The sequence below is a fragment of the Emys orbicularis genome, chromosome 2, assembly GCF_028017835.1.
Source record: "Emys orbicularis isolate rEmyOrb1 chromosome 2, rEmyOrb1.hap1, whole genome shotgun sequence".
Lineage (NCBI taxonomy): Eukaryota > Metazoa > Chordata > Testudines > Emydidae > Emys > Emys orbicularis.
In genome coordinates, this window is record NC_088684.1 from 129614838 (window position 1) to 129639680 (window position 24843).

At 55.7% G+C, this 24843-nt stretch overlaps 1 protein-coding gene across 2 annotated transcripts in view; it reads left to right on the forward strand.

Annotated features, from left to right (window-relative positions):
• The first annotated feature begins 280 nt into the window (after positions 1-280).
• ANK1 (ankyrin 1) overlaps positions 281-24843 on the forward strand; it is a 66634-nt gene continuing 42071 nt past the window's right edge. The window contains exons 1-4 of one of the 2 annotated variants that reach the window (XM_065397797.1): positions 281-386; positions 9586-9756; positions 14672-14773; positions 23300-23398. In XM_065397797.1, coding sequence (XP_065253869.1) covers positions 333-386; positions 9586-9756; positions 14672-14773; positions 23300-23398 — 426 coding nt within the window. In that variant the 5' untranslated portion in view covers positions 281-332. The remainder of the gene's footprint in view (positions 387-9585; positions 9757-14671; positions 14774-23299; positions 23399-24843) is intronic. The other variant, XM_065397794.1, reaches the window with a different exon arrangement.

Consider the following 24843-nt stretch of genomic DNA (forward strand, 5'->3'; position numbering starts at 1 on the left):
TTTTCCTGTTTGAAAGGCAGGGTTCAGGTGCCCGAGGTCGGAGCCCCATTCACGAGCCTGCAGACGTGTTTAGAAAGCATGTTCCAGACACCCTGCCCTCTCAAACGCTCAGAGAAGAGCCCAGCCACTGTTTACCATGGGCCCTGGCATGAGGCAGCCCCTGTAATCTCCAGTCCCCAGGCAGGAGCCTCCCCTCGGCATCTGCACGTGTGAGTGGCGATAGGGCGGAGGGCTGCTGCTGCTGCTGATAAAACCCTGTGCCTGCTGGGATCTTGGGCACTTGTTTTGGAGGCAGAACTCACTGTGCATCTGTGCAGACCCCAAGCACGGACATGGGGGCTTCCTTTTCACCAATAGGGATGCCAGACCTGCTGCACCTACGGAAAGTGAGTACTTGGGCAGCCTCTAAAGGCAGCGGGGGGCTCTTGCAACTCAATTCCTGGGGGAAGGATAGCTGGGAGGCTGTTTACCTATCCTGCCTGGCGTGTGTCTGTCAGAACTGGTAGCATGGGATCAGGGCCCCGTGGTGCTGGGCACCTGTGTGCACATGGTGAGACAGCCCCTGCCCCAGAGAGCTTGCAGACCAAACAGACGAGAGACACAGGATGGATCATTGTACAGATGGGGGACTTGGCCAAGGTCACACAGGGAGTCAGTGGCAGAGCCAGGAACTGATCTGAGCCCCTTGTTTCCAGGCTGGAGAGTTAAAAGCAAGACCATCCCTGCTCTCCATGCCAGCGTATTCTGAGCTGATATAGCTGAGGGGGAAGGGGGATTGGCTGCCAGTTTTCTTTTGTAACGGTAAACAGCAGCTGCCAAGTTGTCATCTTTGCTGCCCATCTAAAGCACTGGGTCAGGCGCACTGGGTGGGGTTTCCACGCAGGCTCCAACTGCCTTTGAAGCCATGCTAGCAGCAACTTTCCTTCACTAGGCGCAGGCGTTGCTCACAGGGTCCTGGCACAGCTCCCCTTGCCAGTGCAAGGGGGGATATTGTCTAAGCCGTGCTGCAGGCAGCCTTCCTCGGGGCCTTCTTCCCTAGATGGCTTAGAGCAGTGGTTCCCAACCAGGCATCCGCGGGTGCTGCAAGCAGGTTTCAGGGGGTCTGCCAAGCATGGCTGGCGTTAGACTCGCTAGGGCCCAGGGCAGAAAGCCAAACCCCCGCCACACAGTACTGCAGCTCGGGGCTCCGAGCCCCACCACCTGGGGATGAAGCCGAAGCCTTCACGGTGCCCCCTGTGGCATAGGGCCCTGGGCAATTGCCCTGCTTGCTACCCCTTAATGCTGGCCCTGGCTTTTATATGCAAAAAAACAGTTGTTGTGGCACAACTGGGCCGTGGAGTTTTTATAGCATGTTGGGAGGGGGCTCAGAAAGAAAAAGGTTGAGAACCCCTGGCTTAGAGAGCACTTCTCATGCACAGCAGCCGGGATGGCATGAGAGCCCCTGTGTCTCAGCCACAGCACAGCGCCTGCCTCTCCCGCAGTTCCAGCACACTGATCAGTCACCGCTGTACAGATTCTAACAGACAGTTCCCTGCTCAGGGCTTTTGCCCACTGCATCCAGGCAGAGCAGGTGTGAATCAGTCCTGTTGAAGCAGGGCTAGAAAAAATGAGTGGGAACAGATTGTAGAAATTAGAAGCTGCTCCCAAGCAACATTTAAAAGCCTTCCCCTGGGCACAGAATGAATCTATTTGGAAGCAACCAGATTTGGGTCTGGGGCACTGTCGGTGGGTGCTGGAACCCAGCCCCTCTCCTCAGTGCTGGGAGCCATGTGCAGTGTCTGGGATAGATGAGGCTGGGTGCACCATACACGCCCTTCGCTGGAAAGGCTGCCCCCACTCTCTGGGCTGCACCAGGCAGGCCCAGAATTTGTCCCTGTTTTTTACCAGCAAGTGGCAATCTGTCACATACCTTCTGTGCACTGGGTTTTCCTGGTGTATTCTCTGCACACCCCCGTCTGTACAGACTCAGCTATATTTATTTGCTGTCATGGTCCAGGAAGAAAGTGCATTAGTAGAGTAAGAGGTAAAAAATCAAGTCGTCACGTTGCTGCTGTGTCTCTCTAACCAGCTGTAAGCCCTGGTAGGTTGTAATAAGAGGTGTAATGCATGAACAGCAAGCTCTAGAGGTTTGTCTTAAGTCAGAACCTGGTGATATAAAAATAGCATTCCCCGCTCAGGAGGCACAAAATTGCGGGGGGCTCCTGCTAGCCTCAGGAGGGAGCGACAGGTTTCACTGGGGTGTGCATGCCATGGCCCATGCTGACAGGAGCTGCAGCCATGTTAACTCTTTCATAGCCTTGGCTCCCCTGGTCAAACACCATGGGATGGTGTTCTATTGACACCTCTGCTGGTGCTGGCTGCCCGGCTGTTGATCCAGGGCGATCGTGATTTGTGAATAACAGGACAGACTCTTAATCCTGCTTCTCAGAAAACCCATTCATGTCACATGGGCATAGTCTGGGAACAAATGTGCTCAGAGCAGCTGGATTTACGCCCTTATCAAAGGGTTTTGACACACCAGCGCGGGCTGTTCCCTCCAAACTGCTCCTTGTGGCACCCTCCCTCTCTGTGTCCCCAAAGCTGCTCTGGCTGCAGCTGCCAGTCAAGTGGGACCCATCCACGGGGGGGAGCTGAGGAGCATTTCTAATCCTCAGCCACAGCAGCTGTTTAAGACCTTAAATGGCTCACCAGAGATCTAGCTACCCCGGGCTCTGAGTGCGCTGTGCATCGGTGAATGGCAGGCCGGATGGCGGTCGCCAAGAGTGTCTGTGTCGTTATTTGTGGTCGCAAGCGACTGCACATATACAACAGAGGTGACAAACTAGAAGCGGTTCCTGAGAATTTGGCCCCCAAATGAAATATTTGAAATATGGTTTCCTCTCTCACATCCCTGCCAGGGTCTGTGTTCCCCGGCAAGAGAGAGGGACCATGGCGGAGTGGGAGTCAGGAGTCCTGAGTTCTGTTCCTGCCTCTGTGACTAAGCCGCTGTGAGACCTGGAGCAAATCACTTCATGTCTCTGTCTTTGATTTTCCCCCCTGAAACCCAGGACAGTTGGGAAGGTTTATCCCTGATCCCTATAGGACTTGTGGTCTGCATTAATCCTTGACCTACAAGCTGGCTGTTAAATGGTGCCTGGAGCCCTAAGGATTAATGGAATCCCTTTGTAGTTGAAAACAATGTGGATTTGGTCAGTGGATGATCTGGGGCTTTGGGTGTTCTCTTGTGTTGGTGAGTACATAGAATCCTTGGAGCTAGCCTGGGTCATGCATGCCAGAGAGGCTCTCCTAGCTGGTTGGGTTTTATTTGGCACCGACCTCAGCAAGCTGGGTCAGCTAGCAGCCTCCCTAGGTCCCTGTGCCAGTCCCTTTCCCCTTCCCCCCCGGCTTGCTGCCTCTGGTTCTGGAGCTATGCGAGAGGAATTCAACTGATGCCACATGTCTCTCTCTGGTTGTGAAGGGGAGGGTTCGGGGGGCCAGAGAAGTGCTGCTGATGGCAGTGATCCTTTGCTTGCTGTGGAACATCAGACAGGCCACGGCGCTCATGTCCCAGCCCAGCCAGCCCCACTGCCTTACGCTGGTGTCTGGGCCAGTTCAAAATACCATTTCCCAGTAAAATGGTTAAACTGGGGGCATTAAAGGGGAATTAAAAGGCATCCCAGCTGGCATAAATGCCTGGGCTGGAGATCCGGGGCTAGAAAGTTTCAGATACAGAAGGTGCCTGTAACCTAACAAATGGGGGAAAGGTAATGAAAGCAGCAAAATAAAATGTCTGGAGGTTGAGAAAAGCTTCAGCCTCCCTCTCTCCCCAAATGATTTGCCATAGTTGGGGAAGTGCAATATGGATACATTGTACAGCAGTGTTAATGCTGTTTCTTCCTGGGCCCGTTAGCACGGGTGTGCTGCCTGTAGGGTGACCAGACAGCAAATGTGAAAAATCGGGACGGGGGTAATTGGAGCCTATATAAGAAAAAGACCCCAAAATTGGGACTGTCCCTATAAAATCGGGACATCTGGTCACCCTAGCTATCTGCCAGGCCGTGGTCACAGTGCTGGGCTTGGACCAAGGAGGTTGGTGTCGGGCCCCTGTACTAGGGAACCTGATGAGGGAGCGAAGCAGCATCTCAGTGCTGTTTGCAGGGGCAGGGAGCGGACACTCGGGAGGCCAAAGTAGAACAAAGGGACCCACTGAGGGCTTAGAAACATGGGGCAGAAAATAGCAACCTGAGGGAGGTGCAGCTACAACATCTGGGAAGCTGTCCAGATGGCAGACATGCCACTCGGAAAGCTGGTGCGCTGGACAGCAATGGAGCGCCAGTCGGGGAGGAGCTTTCGGGGTGATAAGTAAGACAATGCTGTTTGTTTGGGGCTGCCTGTGCAGAGGCACTGAGAGCCAGGAGGTGGTGGTGGGGGCTTGTCTGTGCTGGGAAGTTTCATTGTGTTAGAACAGGCTGTAAAACCTGCCATAGTGCAGTGTAGACAAGGGCCGACCTGTTCCATGCCCTGTCAGCTGGCTGTGTGTAGCCCCAGGGGGACCATAGAGGGTGAGCCATGACCGGCTCTCTGTTAGACCTGACCGTGTGTTCTAAGGTGCTGCAGCTTCTCAACGTAAGCAGCCGGGTGGGAAAGGACTCGGTTGTTGATCTGGGCACCTTGATACCAGCAAGGCAACAGCGGGAGGGAGGGGCCATGCAGAAGAGCATGATGAGGTCAGAGAGCAGGTGGGATGGATTTATGGAGAAGATTAGAAATGCTGCTTGTGTCTAACTTGGCTAAATGACCACAGGGACTATGACTACATTAGCCTTCCCCTCCCCCCGAACCCGAGGAGGGAGCAATAGGCCAGTGCTGCCAGCATGTTCACCCCACTGCAGGTCTGATTTGATCAGAGTTACACAGCACAGCCCCCCACTAGCAGGGGAGCTGCACTGTGAGAGGCAGTGGCTGGAGATCTGGAGGGCAGAGGCTGATAGACCCAGCCGAAGGGATCTGTGATAACTGGCCAGGTGGTGAACACGTGGAGAGGATTTGTTTAGGGTGAAGCTAGGAGCACTGGATGGAAATGAAGAAAGGGCTGAACCTCAGAAACCATTTCCCTCTGGAGCCATCTATCAGATGGAAGAGTCATACCCCAGGGAAGCAGTGGAAGCCCCGGCTACGGGGACCAGGTAACCCCCATGTTAATTAGTATTCCAGTGAGTGGCAGGTGTCAGCTTCTTGGCGCAGGGGCCTTCTCTGTCTGTGTTCTGTACAACACAGCTGCGTGCCGGTGGCGAGCCATACTGCATGGGATGAAGCACAGGCTAATGTGCTGGAGGGGAGTATCTTGCACTGGTCTCCAGGGACTGGACAGGAGTCCTTCCTACCCCTGCTCCGTTCCTAACGCCAAGTCTGCGAACCTCTGGCTTTGTTTCACGTCATTGGCAGGCTTCTCTGGCTGCTTTGTGTCCAAGGCCAGCACTGTCCAGCAGCACGCAGGGTTGGCTCTCCATCAGCTTGGCTGTGTGGCTGGCCATCACTCACCCCTGGTGCTGCTGAGCAGTGGGGATACCTGCGTGCAGGCAAAGGCAAAACTGCCTCTTCCCCTTAGCACTGCAGCTTGTCTCTGGGATGGGGCTGCTGCCCTGCGATCAGTGACTTCGCTAGCCCAGCCCTTCGCTAGCATGCACAGTCTGTCTGCCAAGCAGCTTATGTGGCAGGGACAAGGTGGGTTTGGGGCAGTGGACTGTCCTGACCTGGTTCCTCCAGGTTGACTCATGCCTGTGATGGGAGCAGCTTTACATCCTGTCTTGTGTCTGATTTAGCTAAGATAAAGCGTGCCACATGCTGCTCCTGAGCCTCAGACGTGTGGATTTGCAAGCAGATGTCAGCAGGACGCTGAGCAGGAGCTGCTAAGTACCATGCTGATAGGAGCACATGGCTGTCCAAAGGACTTGGAGGAGACAGGAGTTTGAAGCTGTAATGTTATCACAAGTGGTAAAACTCAAGAGACAGACGTGCATTTAGTGGTTTAATTGGGTTGAATTGCTTTCAAGTTCTCCGCCTGAGAGCAGCCCAGGGAAACTTCACTCAGCAAAGCCCTGTGATAGAGCCGGCTCTGCTGTGTGCTTCCTTGCCAGCAAGGAGTGCAGAGTCCTAGGAGATGTCTACACTGCTGCCTGGCCATGACTGCCCTGGCTCTCAGACCCCGCAAGGGGGGAGGGTCTCCGAGCCCAGGCCCAGCCCAAATGCCTACACTGCTATTTTTAGCCCCGCAGCCTGAGCCCAAGTCAGCTGAGCTGGGCTCAGACTTGGCGCGCAGGGTTTTTATCGCAATGTAGACATACCCAGAGAGTTCAAGGCCAGAAGGGACACCAGGTCGTCTAGTCTGAGCTCCTGTATTTCACTGGCCACCAACACCCGCACACTAACCCAACAACCAAAGTGAGACCGAAGTGTCACAGCCCACAGTAGACTAGACTGCTGTGCGCCACAGGCAGCGAACGGGGGGACCAAGGTGCCCCAGTGCCTGAGCCTCGCCCTGCCCCCAAGTGGCAGGGAAATGATTAAATGAGGTATACCCACTTGCCGGGTAGAATCCTGGCAAGTGACCCACACCCACATGGTGTAGAGGAAGGTGAAACCCTCCAAGGTCACTGCCAGTCTGACCTGGGGGGAAATTCCTTCCCAGCCCCACACGTGGGGTCAGTGAGACCCCGAGCGTGTGAACTAGAACCAGCCAGCCAAACACCAGATACAGAGAATACTGGGTGCCACCACAGTCCGCAGAGCCCTGGCCCACCCTGCCCAATGTCCCAGCCCCAGCTGTCATCATCGCTGATGCTCCAGAGGAAGGAGACCAGCCCCCTCTGGGGGGGACCCTTTCCTGACCCAGGCTGAAGCCCTGATGCTTGAGCTGTTAGGAACATAAGACAAACTGGAAGTGAGCCCCAGGGCTGCTGAGCCCTGCCCCTTCCATCATACACAGACTTGTCAGACAATCGCACTCATACGTTGGGACAGCTGTCTCTTAAAACTAGTTGTTTGGCCCCACCACTCCTATTGGGAGGCTGTTCCAGAACCTCGCCTTCTGACGGGGAGAAACCTCCTTCCAATTTCCAGCCTGAATTTCTGCATGGCCAGTTTTTACCCATTTGTTCTTGTGCCAACATTGTCCTTGAGGACTCCTGGGAGAGTGGAGCCCACTTCATGTCTGCAGCCACTGCCTCTTGGGGGATTGGGACTAGCACACAGGCAGCTGCAGGACCCCCCTCCTGAGCCCACGTGTGAGTGAGGAGGCATCTGCCCATTCTGTTAGGTTGCAGAGTAGTCTGGGGCTGTCACGGCACGCTCCCGGATCCTGAGGCGGACAAGGCTGGGTGCAATTTGATGGGTCACTTGTCTGCTGGCAGGGGGGTGGAAGCTGAGAAATGGTGTCTGGGGGATATTTAGCATCAGAGGAGATGTCTAAGTTGCAGTGGGTCCATTGCCACTGTCCCTGCGGGCCGGCTGGGGTCTCCGAAGATGCATCACAGAGATGCCAGGGTAAGGGGGAGGGGCTTAACTAGATGGGTGAAAACTGCTATAATAATTGTACTGATTGAGGTGGAATAAATGGGCTTAAGAGGTTAGTATAACTTAGTCACCGTTCACCATCAAACAGTATTAAATGGTATTAACACCTATAGCCCATTTATTCCTTCTCAGCTCCCGGAACAGAACCGTTGGTGCTTCTGCTGGACTCGCTGTTAGCTCTGTTTGTGTGGGGAGGGACTCCAGCAGCAGGAGTGCTCTGTGCAGGCCCCAGCTGTGCTGCATATCACTGGCCATGTGGGAAAAGCGTAAAGGCCCTTTCAGAGTAGGAGCTCAAATCGATAGCAAATCCCCCAGCTCTCGGCTCCACGGTAAGTGCGTCTCTTCCCACAGAGCCGGGCAGAGAGGCTGGTTTGGCTAGCTGCTTGCTGTGCTCTGGCCATTCCACTGCAGGTGGTGGAGGGGCCTGGGGATCTCTGCAGCAGCAAACACTGGGGTCATAGAAGAAAACCCATGGGGAGGGCCCAGAAAAACCGATCTAGGTATCAGAGCTTCCTGGGAGCCGTCTGGCAGGTGCCAGCTCTTTCCCCAGCACCCTCTCTGTCGGCTGGTGGAAGTAGTCAGTGCTGCCCTTGGCAGAGCTGTCGGGGCCAGCTCCTGAGCAGGACAGTGGGGAACTCTTTGGAGAGGGAGCCCTGGACCTTCTTTCCCTTCTCTCCTCTTGCTCTCCTTTCATTATGCAGAATCTGGGATTTGCTCTTGGTGGATTCCTCAGGCACCTTTCTCTGGGGCTGCCAGCCTGGGAAGAGTACAGTGCATAGATGTGCTGGATGGCCAGGGGATCCCTGACTCAGGTCACAGGCTTTGGGATCTCTTCTCTGCCATGTTCCTAGCCAGGTCATCTCCCTGGATCCTCCATGTGCACATCTCCCCTCCGTCGCAGGGAAGGTCCTCAGCAAATTGGAAGCTATAACGATTATTCCGCTGCTGCTGTCCACCAATAAATATGGCAGATGTGCACCGTGCCATTGTTATTCAGCATTTCCAGTGCAGTCAGGCAGACGGGGGTGGGGGGGCTTTGTGCTCGGTGCTGTACAAACAGTCCCTGCCCCAAGTCGCGTACAGTCCAGCAGACAAGCAGGCGGGGAGAGTGGGGTAACAAGTGTCTTACATGTGCATACCCTTTAGTCCGTCAGGAGCAGTGATCACTACGTGCTACCTGCCTAGCTCAGTGACTGAGGTAACATTGCTGAAGCAGCCTTAGCCTCCAGGGACCCTAGCAACTGGGGGCTGAACTCACGGTGCTGGGTGTTTGCATGGAAAACATTATCTGCTCAGAGCTTCCAAAGGCAGCGCGGGCTCCCTGGGCTGATATAAATGTGTCTGTGTTTCATGGAACAAGGTGGAGTTACTAGTAACCTCCCTTCCTTTATCAGCCTTGTGCAGAGTTGCCTGGGTGGGACTGAAGGGGAGGAGATGAGAGCAGGACTCTCTCCCTGTCCAGTGTCCTGAGCAGTGATCTGGGACATCGATCCTCTGACCACGGGCCTGGAAACCCAGCCTGAGCCCAGGTTTAGGGACTTGCACAGTCTCTCATGTATGCATTTGTTAACTACAGGAAGTTTATAGCTTTCTGTTTGCAGCTAGCTCCAGCAGTGCCCCAGAGCAGTGGTTACTGCGGGGGACTAGGCGCCAGGGCTGAGGTTCCCCCGCTGGCTCTTCCAGCTGCTCACCACGGGCTTTGGGCAGATACTTGGGCCTGCATTTCGAAAGTGGCTCCCAATTTGGGTGAGTCCCACAGAGGCTGGTGCAGCGAGTGCAAAGTGAGTCTGAATTGAGAGCCTGACGTGTGTGTTGCATTGGGCTGGACTGCTAGGAAGAGCCCAGCGCTCGGGACTGAAGGGAAAGCCCCGTGCCGGGGAGGGACAAAGGGGGAGTAAATCGTCAGCAGAAAGCAGGTAGAATAAGAGTAGTGTAATGTGCTCCTCTGGCCGTTCGTCCTGGGCGTTGCAAAGCCCTCGGCAAAGTCTGGGTCTGATCCTTCTCCCATCGAGTCTCTCTCGTCTTTGCGTTCAGTGGGCAATGCCAGGAAGAATATCTCCTCCCATTGGACTAAACTGTCCCGGAAAACTGCCCGGGAGACCGAAAGGCACAGAGACTCGGTCCAGACAGTTTGAAGACAGAAAAATACAAATGGCTTCTCTGTGTATGGAGGCAATGAGTGCGTGTGGGCGTGCAATTACTTGTGTAAGTGGTGAGTGAACATGCTGGGGTGTTTGTGTGCAAGGCTGATGGCAGACACATCCCTCTGAGCTCCTCTCAACCTGCCTGCCCTTATTTTAAGAATGATGCAGAAGGTCCTTTTGTTGGAAATTAGCCCTGCTCTATCATCCCTTTGGTACTTTTTCAATGGCTGAGTTCATCTGCTCTGGCCTCTGTCATGGTGACTCACTGATGTAGAAGAGAGTCGCCATGAAAAGACACCCAGAAGTGACAGACAGACACACTGTAGCGCCAAGAAGACAGTAGAGTCACAGATCTGTTTCCTGTGCCGCTCACATCCAAGCCGAGCCGTCCCCTCTTCTCAGGCTGCCCGCGTTGTCTGGCTGCTGCTGTCTGACATCCTAGGATGCGATATGCATCCCTGAGACATGCACATGGGTTGTGGGGAGAAAAGCAACAGTTTGCCTGGCTCCCCCAGGCCTCAGCCTGGTCTGCAGGCCCTGCCCCCCAGCAGTTGGTGGCCACAAGGACACCGCAGCCCCCCTCCTTGGTGGCATGCATTGACCATTGAATGCTAGGCTCCTTGGCATGTCTTCTGAGTTCATCCTCTCTGCCGTTCTCAGGAGGGCACCAGCAGCTCCGATCCACGCCCTGGCCTGGGCAGCAGCCAGCTGCTTTCTGGAGGAGGCTCAGTAGTAAATATCCCCACTGACAGAATAATGGAGAGAAAATGAACCAATTCCATTAGCGTCTGGCGAGCCCTGCAGGGCCCGCGCTGAAGCGAGGAGGGAGCCTGTATTTTTAGCCAGAATGCAGTGTAACTTACTGGCTCGCACAAAGCCGGGGAGTAGCTAGCTACGGAGGGGGTGAGGGGAGACCAGGTTTGGGTTTCAGCTCAAGTGCTGGACTATGGCAGTTCGACAGGGCAGGTCCGGTCCAGACACGGCTGTGAGTATTCAACACGCCTCTTGTTTGTGCACCAGGCGAGCTCTGCTTTGCTTTTCTGTTTGCTTTCTAGCTGCATTCCTGGCCACCTCCCTGCTCCGCTCTGTGCCCGGGCTTTGGCAGCCACGGGCTGTTGGAGCCCCTGGAGTTATCTCATTTTAATCATCGCAGCGCTGTGTGTTATGGACAGGGAAGCTGTACTGTGCTCTGCGCTTCCAAGGGGATTTCTCTGCAAGGTCTCTGGGCAGCGGCTGAAATGCCCACAGCAAGCTGAGGTGCTGCCCTTCCGCTGCTCCTGACTGAGCAAAGGAGGCTTCTAGCAGGCTCCAGAGCTGGAAAATCCCCCTGCATTGAGGCTGCAACATAAAATGCTCAGCTCTGCCCTGCTGTGAATCGTGGACTCTCCAGCTCAGCACCCCAGGCTCAGCGTGCAAACTGTGCACTGCCGAGCACGGCATGGGGACGTCTCTGGCCGCGGGTCCTGTCTATCACAGTAGATAAACCTGATTGAGCAGAAGGCATCTCAGTGCCACGTGATGCCTCCCTCGTTACTCTGCACCATAAACAGCAGGTCAGTCCCTTGGAGTTGGGTCTTCCTCGGAGGGCTGGAGGGGGCCAGCAGGCAGGGGGGTTCACACAGACCGCACACGCTCGCCTGGCATGAGGAGGCTGCTCTGCTGTGATCGGAAACCGTAGCGCTGCCTCCAGCACCTCTTCCTTGTAATGCCAAGTATGCTCACGTCAGGAGCCTTGCTAGCCAGTGCTGAGTCCAGCGGCTCCTGCAAGAAATGCGGCTGAGGAACTTGCTGCACATAGGGCTGAATGGTGGCAAGGACTGGGTGAGCCTGGTGGGCTGGGTGCTACTGGGGGCAGCCAGTGCTGCTTTGATGGGACGGCCGCCCAAGTAATAATCAGACTCTTGTTTCTCTGGCGCGTGGGATTGGATCAATAGCAATAGTCGGGGCTTGGCTGCATGTCCCTGAAGTGGGAGCAGAGAGGTCAGTCGGCACTGGGTTATCGGACCAGGAGGCTGCAGTTGGAGTGGAGAGAGAGCTGGGTGATTGGGATGTCCTCACTCTACTGAGCGAACCCACAACTACTGCAGAGAGAGAACGGAGCCCCAAGCCCAGACACTGCTTCAGCCTGCAGCCGTGGTACCGCTGGCTTGTGTAGCAGCACCCGTGCTGTGCGTCATGTGTTCCAGAAGGGACCGTCCCTGCCCTGAGGGCCTTGCAGTCTCAGGGGAGCACCCAGCTTTGCTCATCGGGCTGAGGTGGGCCAGGCACTGGTGATTACGTGCTGCCTCATGCTGGGTCAGAACAGAGCAGTCCCCATGCCTGGCATGAGGGGTGCTGTGTTGCAGAAGTGGCTGCCTTTCCACTGAGCGGGCCTGCCCACTTGACAGACGTTCCAAGGCACCTGGTGAAAGATGACTCTAGGGGTCAGATTGCTAAGAGCTCAGACTCCGTGTGCCATGCTTACCTGAATATCTGGCCCTAGGTGTGTGAACTCTGGTGTCCTGGGCAAGTCCCAGCCTGGGTCATCACCTACTGCCACTCAGCGTTTGCCCCATAGTTTCAACTGGATCCACTGTTCTTCACTTCCTATCCCAAGTTGTTGCATAGTGTTACTTAAACAGCTGCTGCATCACCCCAGAGGTGGCTGCATTTCAGTTGTGGCTGGATTCCTAGTTCCTGTTTGTGAAGTGTTGTGTGATCCTTCGGGGTGCAAAGCGCCCAATCAATGTGTGTTACTGGCATTACTTCCGTTGCTTTAGTACAGAGCAGCTCAGCCCTGTGACACTGGGGTCCCTTCTAGGCCCATTTGAAGGGTTTTCTCCAGAGAGCAGAGTTGGTTTTATTATCATTGTAGTTTAACCCACACCGGTTGTTGTAGTTTCTGTGCCAAGAGACCCGGCTCGTCCCAAGTCACTTCTCACAACCTTTGAGCATCTCCGCCCCAGTCTTGCTTTGCTCTGCTGCTAACAAGTCATGATTTGCTTTGAAAATGTTACTGAACCATGGCTGGGGCCTGCCAGCCCTTGGCCAGCTCTGCCAATAGGTGCTCGTCCGTAGAGAAAGGGTGGCCATGAGCTTACAACTCTGGGCTGGAACGCCGGAGATCTGGGTTCCTGGCTCTGCCATAGATTGCCTGTGTGATTCTGGGCAAATCTCTCTAGGCCTGGTCCCCGTATGCGACAGAAGGGTGGTTATCTTTCCATCCGGCCAGCCTGGCCTGTTTACAGCATAAGCTCTTTAGGGCAGGGACTGTCTGTGTATCTGTGCAGAGCCCAGACCCCTGGGTGCTGCCATAATACGCACCCTAATGCCCACAGGCAGTTCTAGTATCGAGGGAAGCCGCCAGGTGTGGCCTGGGGATGGGCCTAGCCAAGGGTTTGACTTGCTAACCAGCTCTCTTGTCTTCCCCTCATGTTAGCTAACACCCCCTCTTCCTAACACCGACACGGCAGCAAGCCGCAGCCCCAAGCATGCACTCCTAGGGGGCTATGGTCAGAGGCTCAGGGTCTGCATCAGCGTGCGAAGCGCTTCTCCCTGCCCCCCCGCCCTGTGCTCTGTCACCTCCTGCTTTATGACCCATGACTATATTAGCATCACCCTGCACAGGAAGTGCAAGGTTAATAATAGCCCAAGTGTCTCAGTTAGCCATGTCTCACCGGGGGCTGTGCCTGCTTCGCTTCCTGAGGGGCATTGCGTTCCTGCTCAGGCTGGGGGCCAAGGCCAGGGGCTGTGTCCTAGACAAGCGCACAGAGCTGGGAGGGGGCCCCGCAGAGCCAAGCAGGACCAGTAGCGGCTGGAAATGGTTCTGGATAAACTGGTGAGATGTCTGGTGTGGAGAAGGAGGGCTCTGTAGCAAGCTTGGGTTCATTGCTGATTCGCGGCATGTCTATTTCAAGGGATTTTTTACTGATTTCCATGCCAAGAATGGAGAAATAGTCCATGTCCCTCCCCCACTGACTTTTCCTGGCCAGGGGAACAGGACCCTGGGACAGACAGATGTGCCCAGCTGTGGTCAGGGGTATTGCTGGGTTATAAACTTTGTAGCTGTGGAAAGCCTGGCTCTGTGACTAGCTTCTCCATCTCTCCCCAGCTGCTTTGTGTCAGGCCAGCCTTGGGAGCCTCGCCATGAAGTGGCCAGGGACCGCGTCCCTCATGGTGCCCCATCCATCCATTCCCTCCCCTCCTGGTCCCAGTGCAGCCGTCGCTGCTGGGAGGTGCAGCCCCGGTCAGGCGGCTGGTTCTTTAACTGCCTCACACCGAGATTGTGATGATGCTGGAATGTTTGCACTGCAGTAGCACCCTAGGCCCTCTTTCTGCGAGGTGCACAAACACATTGGGCGTGACAGAGCTCTCCTCCCATCCCTTCCATTGACCTGATGCAATCCCCTCCCAGCACAGCTGGGGGAGCCTGCCCTGCTGGCAGGGGCCGGGAGGGGAAGCGGGGTTGAGACAGGCACAGTGGAGGGTTTGAATGGGGCATTGCCTGTTGTTGCAGCACTGAGAGCCCTGCTCCCTTTTCTTGCACATCCAGCGGCTGGCTCAGGCCTTTCAGCGCCGGTGAGAGCCAGGCGGGGTGAGAGCACTGGGGAAGGAGGCCGTTTCCCTCGTGTTCCTGAGCTGGGTCTGCATATAAATGGCAGCTTTGCTGGGGGGCACTTCAGCCACAGCTCCTTCTGCTTCACCACAGACCCCCAGCCAGGCTCCAGCACTGAAAAGGCTGCCTGCTAGCGACAGGCCCTGTGCTGGTGTGGGACGGGGGCAGCAGGAATTGGGGGGATGGGGTGATTGAGCCCACTGTTGATGGAAGATCCCTGCTAGGTGCCCTGGAACTGGCTGGTGCAGCTTGTTCCCTACAGCGTGTGCTCGGTTCTGGGAATGACTCATGCCCCTAGCCCTGCAATGGGTACCCTGACCCGACATGGGGCTGGTAGGAGCCCGGGCACATGCTGACTCATGTGCTCTCTTTTCTCCCCCAGGCCGATGCTGCAACCAGCTTTCTGAGGGCTGCGAGATCCGGGAACCTGGACAAAGCCTTGGACCACCTGAGGAATGGGGTAGATATTAACACCTGCAATCAGGTAGGTTAAGGTCACTAGGATTCTGGTACCAGCCCCTGAGGTCCTATAATCATGTGCCCTCTTAGCCCATGTATGACCGCCCCAGAGTGGGGGTGTTTGCTGGGTAGCAAGGGGAGTGAACTGGTGGGCAGGGAGCGTGGCTTGTGGCTCCCTTGAGGGGTGTGGGGGGTTGAGGCCGCTGGGTGGGGCGCAGAGTGCTCGTCACAGGATAGAGGGCAGATCAGCAGTGGCAGGTGCAGTATGGGGGCCTGGAGGCCCATCCTCAGGGCCTTTTATGGACCTCCCCACCCTCAGCACTTGGTCCCCTGGCTCTCAGCACAGTGGATGAAGATGGAGAGGGGTGTTGCTGAAATGCCAGGCCCTTAGGGGTCCCTGGAGGTGCTGGGCTGGTGGAGCCACTCACACTGCCAGGCCCGGCTCCTCTGTCCAGGCAGCGAGAGCTGCAGTCTCCAGAGGGATTGTCAACAACAGTGGGGCAGCTGCCAAAGAGCAGGGCCCGGGCTGAGCAGGGGGAGGCGCCTGCAGGGGGGCGGGATGGCTCAGGCTGCAGTGGCTGCTCTCAAGAGGAGGCTGGGCTAGAGGGGGGTGAGCTCTGACGTGCAGACTCTGCAGACAGTGTCAGTGTATGTGCGTCTGCTTCGTGCTGAGCCCCAGAGCCGCCCCATTCATACTCACCACTCCCATTGATCCAGCCACTGCTGCTACGGGAGCAGGTGCTACAGGCAGGTTGCACCTGACAGTGCCTTTTGGACACTGCCGGATGGGGGGTACCTGTACAGTGCTGCCGTGCCCTGACTCCAGCGAGCCCCTGGGAGCACATCAAAGGCCATGCTCTGCTCCCAGTGACACCGGGCAAACTCCATTGACTGCAGGGGGTTATTGTTGTCACCACGAGCCTAGCCCAGCCCCAGCTCTCTGTAACAGAGTTTGCTCCTGAGGGGGGAGCAGGCGCCTGCTGTCTCTCCCAGCTTGGAGAGAACTCCTCTGCTCCCAGCATCCGGCTCTGGGCTGGGCCCCTGCAGCGCCTTTGCTGATTGGCATCCAACAGGTGCAGGGGCTATGTGGGGCCACTGGAAGGTTAGCGGAAGCGTCACTGTGGGCAGAGGAAGGAGAAAGTTACCATGTCTCTGTTGCAGCTGGATGAACTGAGGTTCTCTTCACCAATCGGTCTGTCAGACGCATACATGGCTCATGCAAATGTACACGCTCCCCCCAGACAGATGTGCACCCACGCACTGCCGCTCGCACGTTTCCCCCAGACAGATGTGCACCCATGCGCTCCCTCTCGCACGCTCCCCCCAGACAGATGTGCACCCATATGCTTCTGCTTTCATGTGGACTCAGACTTGCCCACCGAGACTCTGATGTTTGCAGGGACATTGGCTCATACTTGTGTCTGCATGTCCTGACAGACACGATGAGATCACAGCGGGTCATGGAGCTCCCAGTCCTGCTGCTCTGGCAGGAGCCCCTGTCCCCGTGCAGACCCCTGCCATGGGACCCTCACCCTGGGGCTGCTGCTCCCACTGAGGATCATGCACTCTCTCCAGCCCCTGGGACCGGCAGCAAAGGCCATTGGGGCATCTGCTAGCCCTGCTAGAGCCTTGGCTCACTGCCCTGTGTAGGAAGGAACAAGCCCCTTGGCGGGTGCTTGGCAGAGCCCAGAGACTTCGGCTTGTGACCAGAACGTTGGCTGTCCCTGGTGGTTCTGATCCTCCGGTGCGGGCCTGCCCCAGCCCCGGGCCCGGCCCCCTGCTGTTTGCTCCCTGGGTTCAGCCATGCACTTGTCCCCTGTAGGTGCCATTAGCCGGTCCGGGTTAGAGCGAGAGCAGCAGTAGAGCGCGCCTCAGCAATTCCTGCCCAGCACACGTGGCTGTGGAGTGAGCCCCGCAGGGGGTGCTGCTGGGCTGGCTGGGGGACCGGGGTCTGGAGCGGTTTGTTATCTCTTAGTTGCCGTCCCAGATCCTGCTTCCCGGCCTTAGGGACAGAGCAGCCTGGGCAGGCTAAGGAGTGACCCTCCCCTCTGCCGGAGGCCCTGGAGCTGTCCCAGGCCAGCCCTGGGGAATGGGGGGCACTCCGTCAGGGCTGGGCCTGCTCCCTGTCGCCAGGTAAAGCATGGGGGGAGCGAGGGCTCTGGGCAGCGCTGGGGAGCCCTGCTTGGAGGGGGAGCATTTCCGAGCTCCACTCCCTGCTTGAGCTCTCATCTGTTGCCTCCTCGGTGAGAGACCGCGAGCAGCATGGGAGCCGAGTGGGGGGGCACCTGTGGGCATGGACAGGCGTAGGTGTGCTTCCCAGGGCTGGAGTGCATGGGGGGGCGCTCTGTGTGTGTGTGTGTGTGTGTGTCTGTGTGCACGGTGCTGTGTGTGTGCACTGTGTGCACGGCGCTCTGTGTGTGTGTGTGTGTGTGTGTGCATGGCGCTGTGTGTGTTTACTGTGTACATGGTGCTGTGTGTGTGGGCTTGCAGGGGTGGAAGTCAGAAGTGAATTGGCCCAGAGCTGACTTGTAGAAAGTCTCTACCTTTGCTGATCCTTTAAACTCTTTGAATGAAAGCTGTTCCCTTGGGCTCTCCCCTTTCCTGGGCTCCTTCCTCTGGGACGGAGACTCGGACTCCTGCCTAGGTCCTGGCAGGTAAGCAAAGCAGGAACTGATTGTGTATTTTGCTACCGTGTAAGTCTCCATGGGGATGCTGCTATTGAGTCTCCAGCATGTGAAGGATTTGTAGATCTGAACAGTTTTGCAGTTCACCCTCACCTTAGCGCCAGGCCCCTGGGCTTTGTGCCAGGCTCCACGCTAAGTAGATCACAGACTTACACCAAATCCAGGCAGGATCTTCCGAGCGGCTGTGCTTTCGTTTCCGAATCCAGCACGCTCATGAAACCCAATTGCTGCTCTCTCGTGTGGGCTCCCCGGGGGAGCAGAGCCCTGGTACTGAGCTGCAGCATGAGGCCGGTTACTTGGCACGCTCGCCCTGCTCCTGGGTTGGGTACATTCAGTCACCCCTCAGTGAGGGTATTGAACGGGCCCGCTGCTCTCTCAGATCACTGGGAATGGGTGTGTGTGGGGGAGGATTTAAAGGGGGGCGAGGGAAGTTTAATTCTGAGTCACGTTCTTTTCCTACGAGTTCTGGAGCTCCCCGCCCGGTGCAGCACGGCGTCGCTGGATGCAAAGGGAAGCTGGGATCCATTCGTTCTGCCTGCTCTGCACTCAGCTTTGGGCGTCCCCAAGGCTGGGGGGTAGCAGGCGAGAGTGAGCTGAGGGGGCTGTGGCTACTTCCAGGGTGTGAGAGGCCATGAATAGAGGGTGACTTGAACCATACTGCTACTTCACCTTTGAGACTAGCTGAAAGCTCCTGAGGAGACCTGGGAACGTGCCCCACCCCATCGCGTTATTCCCAGAGAGGAGGAATTCTGGGGCCTGGAGGAGGCTATGCGGGTGGAGAGCAGAGCTCACGTGCCTGGTTCTGAACAGCCCTTTCCTAGCATGGTGGGGTTCCCTTCCGCCAGAGTCTCCATTCGGTGACGTGCAGGGAGCCCTGCCAAGCCTGCTGCTGGTGAGACGTTGTACTGCCTGGACTGGGAGGATCTGGGAGCGTGTGACTGCGGCAGTCAGGAGCCTCCGTCAGTGATGTCTTCAAACTGGTTCCCGTTTGCTTTGTGCATCTCGCTGTGGTTAGATGGCACCTTTGGGTTTTCCTCCTGGGGAATATCAAACCTGTGGGAAAGGTCCAACCTCACATGTCCTGTATGTAATAAAGGGGATGTATGTGGTCAGACCTATCCCACAGGCCCTGTATTCTTACACAAATGCAGAGACCTTAACATGCCATCTGATCTTCATCCCCATCCTTCCGATTCCATCATCATCATCGGCACCAGTACCAGCATCTTCACTGTGCATCTCCTTCCTCCACATGCCTGTCCGATTCCCAGGCACTTCGCTGCCTCGCTTTCGGTTCGAGACCTGAGAACAGGCAAGGCCCGTTGCTGCCAGCTCCCTGGTCAATAGGAGCTAGCATTCTAGTCTGTCCAGGTGTGCAGCCAGGTCAATCTCCTAATCTGTAACCTCGCCCAGGCCCTGTACCTCGCTCCCTGTGGAGAGCAAAGCCCCATCTCTCGTGTTTTCCGAATGGTTGAGTGCATTGTGCATGTAGCCACGGGGCAGAGTATTTCTGGGTGGCATTCACAGCAGTTAGGTGTGGGAACATGACACTCTCCGATTAGGGCACTGCACAGGCTCCAGTCCTGCAGGTTGGTTTGGGGCAAATGATCGAACAGATTGCGTTGTTCTTGAGGCTTGGATACAGACTTTGTAAACACTCAGCTTGTCACTCTGGGGCCGGAGAATAAAGATTTTTCACAGGTTTCCGAGCATCTGAGAGGATATTTACTACCCCTGTAAGTGACAGGATATGTGTGTTACAGAGGGAGAATCTGAGTGTGTTTATTGCCGTGTGTGTGTCATGGACAGAGCACCTGTGTGTCTATGTTCACGTGCCTGGTATGCAAATATTCCAGAATGTGTGTCTATACCCATGTGCTCTCTCTCGCTCTGTGTGTGTGTGTGTGTTAGTTACAGAGTGAGTGTGTCTATGGCCGTGTGTGTGTGTGTGTTACAGAATCTGCTTTCACTGCATAATATCCATCTCTCCATTTCAGCTTTTTTCTAGGAGCTTTGCATCCTCCCAGGCTAGATGCATTTCCGCTTGGCATGATGCCTCTCCCCTTGTGGGATCTGAAAGTCTTTCAAGTCAATTTTCAGCAGATGTGTGTGGATTTGTAGGTTTTACTCTGGTACAATTAGGGCTGTTGCCAGAGCTGAAAAGAAGAATATTTTACAAGGAATAAATTCATCTCTTGGCTCTGGTACTTTGCAAGGGGCCCCTCTAGCAGGAGATAGAAGGAAAGCCTCTTTTTAGTTTTCAGAGTAGCAGCCGTGTTAGTCTGTATCCGCAAAAAGAACAGGAGTATTTGTGGCACCTTAGAGACTAACAAATTTATTTGAGCATAAGCTTTTGTGGGCTACAGCCCACTTCATTGGATGCCTGTGGTGGAAAATACAGTAGGAAGATATATATATACACAGAGAACATGAAACAATGGGTGTTACCATGCACATTAAAAGGAGAGTGATCAGTTAAGGTGAGCTTTTATCAGCAGGAGAGAAAAAGAACTGTTTGTAGTGGTAATGAAAATGGCCCATTTCCAGCAATTGACAAGGAGATATGAGGAACTGTAGGGGAGGGAAAATAAGCATGGGGAAATAGTTTTACTTTGTGTAATGGCCCATCCACTCCCAGTCTTTATTCAAGCCTAATTTAATGGTGTCCAATTTGCAAATTAATTCCAATTCAGCAGTCTCTCCTTGGAGTCTGTTTTTGAAGTTTTTTTGTTGTAATATTTTTAGTAAAATTACTCAACCATGAGGGTTTTTTTAAGTTGAATGTTAGTGTTGAGTATTTCCTGGAAGCTGGTTGGAGCTGGAGCCCCAGGGGTGCTGCTGGGAGCCCTTCCTTGTGTCTCCCCCCAAGCCGGATTTCCGTGGAGACAAATCAGTGCCCTACAGTGACCTTTTACCGGTTTAGAGAAGCACCAGCAGACAGCCAGCACGTGTGATGCACCAGGCAGGAGTGTGTCCCCACAGCGGATGCTCACAGCTCAGATGGGCTCCACACACCCAGCTGCAGGAATGAGGAAGCACCCAGGTGCGGGAGGCGTTCTCTGGGGGCAGAAGTCCCAGTTGAAACAGCCTAGGAGGGTTTAAGCCCCTCCCCACCCGCCACCCCAGCCCTGGTGGTCACCCCTGGGAAACCAAACTGGGCACCAGAAATAAGAGCAGAAGCTGCCTCAGCGGCCTCTCGATTGCTGACTGTGCTGACAGCTGGCTGTGGTGAGATGCTACCGGGGCGCTGGCTGGGCAGCCATGCTGCACACCGAGGCTGTGTGTAGGAGAGATGCCAAACCGAGCACTAGTAGAAATGTCCCTGGGGGGGTTGTTTTATTGATGACACAGTTTCCTGGAGTGTGTGCAGCTTAACAGCCGCACAGTCTCCTCCTGACCCTGCACTCCTCACTACCAGTGAAGACAATGGAAGCTGTAACTGAGTGAGAGCAGCACGCCTGGGCCCTCCCTGTGCAGCTTGCAAAGCAAGGAAGAAACCAGCACCTTGTTTGGGTTTGGCCTCCCCTTGCAGGGTTTGCAGCCCCAGTAGTGCAGCGCTGGGGGGTGGAGGGGGTTAGGGGGTGCACAGGAACCACAAGGCAAGGTTGGCTAGGAATGGTTCTCACCTGAGTGAAGGGCAGAACAAACAGTATCAAAGGGGAAGGTGAATGAGCTGTACATCGTGTCGGGCGCTGTAGGGTAACAGAGACGTGTGAAAGTCATTTGCCATTGGACACAGGCCTCTGCAACTGGTTCTTCTGCTGATGAAAAAAATGACCTAATATTTGCAGCTAATGTTTTGTACGGTAACTTCAGTGAAAAATGTTCCCCTGGGGCATTTCCTCTGATACCTGGCGGGTTTTGTGTGCCTGTGTCTGGAGCCAAGGTTAGCGGCAGCTGCTGCTTCTGATACGATCAGTGGCCCAGACAGAGCACCAAGCTACATTTTAAGTTTTTATTTCAATGTTGGTGAATGTTAGGGCTTCTGCAGACTTGTCCCTCCCGGCTGGTCCAGTGCAGCTCAGTCCTAACCTGCAGCCCCTGCTAGCCGAGCTCTGGGCGCGTGCACACCCACCTTCGCCCTGGCAAGGCACCGTAATGCTGACCTGCAGCACCTAGTGCTGGGCCCTCTTCAGCAGGGACAGTAAGTCATTCCCAGCTGTGCGCTGTGGGGGTTGAGCTGAGCCCACCGTATTAATGTCATTGTGCCAGGGTGGGGATTTTCCAGGACCTCCAAAGTGAGCAGATGAGCCCCGGGGCCCTGCCTGGGCAGGGAGAGCTGCATTGTTGTAGCGTCGTTATCTTTCTCATGGAGCTGCTGATGGCTCCCGGAGTTCATTGAGCCCAATCCATAGCACATGCCCCTCACGGTGCCCACGGCTCCCAAGTAAGCTCCAGCACCAAGCACTACGTCAGCCTTCATCCTCCAGTGCAAGGTGCTCCTGCAGGGAGAAGACTGCATCAGCAGCTGCTGTGCGGCGTCTCGGCATCGGGCTCTGACAGCAGGGCAAACACTCCCGCTGCTTCCCCTGCTGCAGCGCCTGCCTTGTAAAGACACCCTCTGGGAAGGGGCTCTGGGCAAGACTCCCCAGGGGTAGGGAGGGCTGCTCCCAGCTGAGGCTTTGGAGCCCACAGCTCTGGGTCCAATGTACTGGGAGTGAGCCGGGGTTTGTACTGTGCCTAGCCCAAGGGTTCCTGGTCTCTGAGCGGGGCCCCTGGTGCTGCTGCCATGCCGATACTAAGAGCGAATGCCTGGAGGAGTGGAGCATTGTGCTGGCAAAGGGAAAACAGTTGGGGCGCTTGTGTTCACCTGCAGCAGCCAGTGGCATCCCAGACACCAGGGGCCGGGGGGACCTGAGCTGGGGGCGCCCTGCCAGTGCAGGGCCCACCACACATACTGATTGCAGCACCATCTGAAGGGGGAGGGGTGGGCACATGGGGGTGGCATCTGCTCAGAGGCAGCCTCAACGCAGGAGCTTCTTGCTGCAGAAACCCTCTCTCGCAGCAAGAGCCATTGGGCAGGCCCGAGGGCGCTGGCATGGTCTAAGGCAGCAGGAACTGAGAGCACAGTTGGGCCCAATCAGCATCTGGGCTCAAAGCGACCTGGGCAGAGATTTGGGCCCGGACGGGCAGCAGGGTGTGTGTGAGCAGAGCAGGCAGCGGTCAGAGCAGCACCACAAGGCGTTTGTCCCAGCTGGGGCGGTGGGTGTCGCTGGGAGTCCTGGTGTTGGCGTGGCTGGTGGGGGTTTGTGCTAAACCTAGTAGCCCACTGTGCAGAGCGCTGGCACTGGGGCATTGCTGGAGGAACGATGCTGGGGGTGGTGATGCTGCTGCCAGATGCTGGTGGGTTTGTCTGGCACAGGAGCACTGTGGGTGGGCAGATGGCAGGCACCAAAACACCAGGTGCCAGTGGATTCTCCCCGCTCCATCTGGATGCTGATGTGAGCTGATCTCCTGAGGCAGCAGCTCCTCACCCACCGGCGTTTATAGCTCTGGGATTCTGATGTCCCTGCTTTGAGAGGAGCAATTCGCAGGGAGAGCAAACTGGCTGGGCACCAGGAACTGCTGAATCGTAGTCCCAACTCTGAGGCCTCGAGCAAGCTACACCTGCCTCTGTTTCCCTGTCTGTATCATGGGGCAGCACGATAGATCTGCATTGGGTCTAGGGTAGCTGGTATCTAAAGGCTCAATGTTGTTAGCAGCTGGTGGCCCAGGGCTTCGCTCTGCTCCATGCAGCCTCGTGGGCTTTGTGTTTGCAGCCCCGTCTCCATGGGCTCCATGGCAGCAGGGTTCCCCTCTGCTGCCCCCAGCTTCCATGAGTGCGTTCCCCAACCTGGCTAACCAGCCCGCCTCTCTGCTCATTCCAGAACGGGCTGAACGCCCTGCATCTGGCCTCCAAGGAAGGCCACGTGAAGATGGTGGCTGAGCTGCTGCACAAGGAAATCGTTTTAGAAACGACAACCAAGGTAAGGGCTGGCACGGGCGGGAGATGGGGGCTCAGCACATCCTTTGTCCACATTGTACCCGCGGGAGGCTGGGCTTGTAGCAATGGCACTGGGCTGACACTCGGGAGACGTGGGTTCTGTTTCTGTCTCTGCCACAGCTTCTCTCTGCAGCCTTGGGCAGGTTCCTTCCCCTCTCTGCTCTATAAACTGGGGCAGGGGATACTGACCTGCCTCCTGGGGCGCAGGGGCTTTTGTCCATGTTGTGTGTGAAGCACTGCGGGACTCCCAGTTGGATGACAGGGCTAGAGGAATCATAGAAGATTAGGGTTGGAAGAGACCTCAGGAGGTCATCTAGTCCAACCCCCTGCTCAAAGCAGGACCAATTCCCAACTAAATCATCCCAGCCAGGGCTTTGTCAAGCCGGGCCTTAAAAACCTCTAAGGAAGGAGATTCCACCACCTCCCTAGGTAACCCATTCCAGTGCTTCACCACCCTCCTAGTGAAAAAGTTTTTCCTACTATCCAACCTAGACCTCCCCACTGCAACTTGAGACCATTGCTCCTTGTTCTGTCATCTGCCACCACTGAGAACAGCTGAGATCCATCCTTTTTGGAACCCCCCTTCAGGTAGTTGAAGTCTGCTATCAAATCCCCCCTCACTCTTCTCTTCTGCAGACTAAACAAGCCCAGTTCCCTCAGCCTCTCCTCATAAGCCACGTCCCCCAGCCCCCCAACAATTTTCATTGCCTTCTGCTGGACTCTCTCCAATTTGTCCACATCCTTTCTGTAATGGGGGGGCCCACAACTGGACGCAATATTCCAGATTTGCCTCACCAGTGCCAAATAGAGGGGAATAATCACTTCCCTCGATCTGCTGGCAATGCTCCTACTAATGCAGCGCAATATGCCGTTAGCCTTCTTGGCGACAAGGGCACATTGTTGACTCATGTCCAGCTTCTCGTCCACTGTAATCCCGAGGTCCTTTTCTGCAGAACTGGCACTTAGCCAGTCGGTCCCCAGCCTGTAGCAGTGCATGGGATTCTTCCATCCTAAGTGCATGACTCTGCACTTGTCCTTGTTGAACCTCATCAGATTTCTTTTGGCCCAATCCTCCAATATGTCTAGGTCACCCTGGACCCTATCCCTACCCTCCAGCGTATCTACCTCTCCCCCCGGTTTAGTGTCATCCACGAACTTGCTGAGGGTGCAATCCATCCCATCATCCAGATCATTAATGAAGATGCTGAACAAACCTGGCCCCAGGACAGACCCCTGGGGCACTCCGCTTGATACCGGCTGCCAACTAGACATTGAGCGGTTGATCATTACCCGTTGAGCCCGACGATCTATCCAACTTTCAGGCCACCTTATAGTCCATTCATCCAATCCATACTTTTTTAACTTGCTGGCAAGAATACTGTGGGAGACCGTATCAAAAGCTTTGCTAAAGTCAAGATATATCACGTC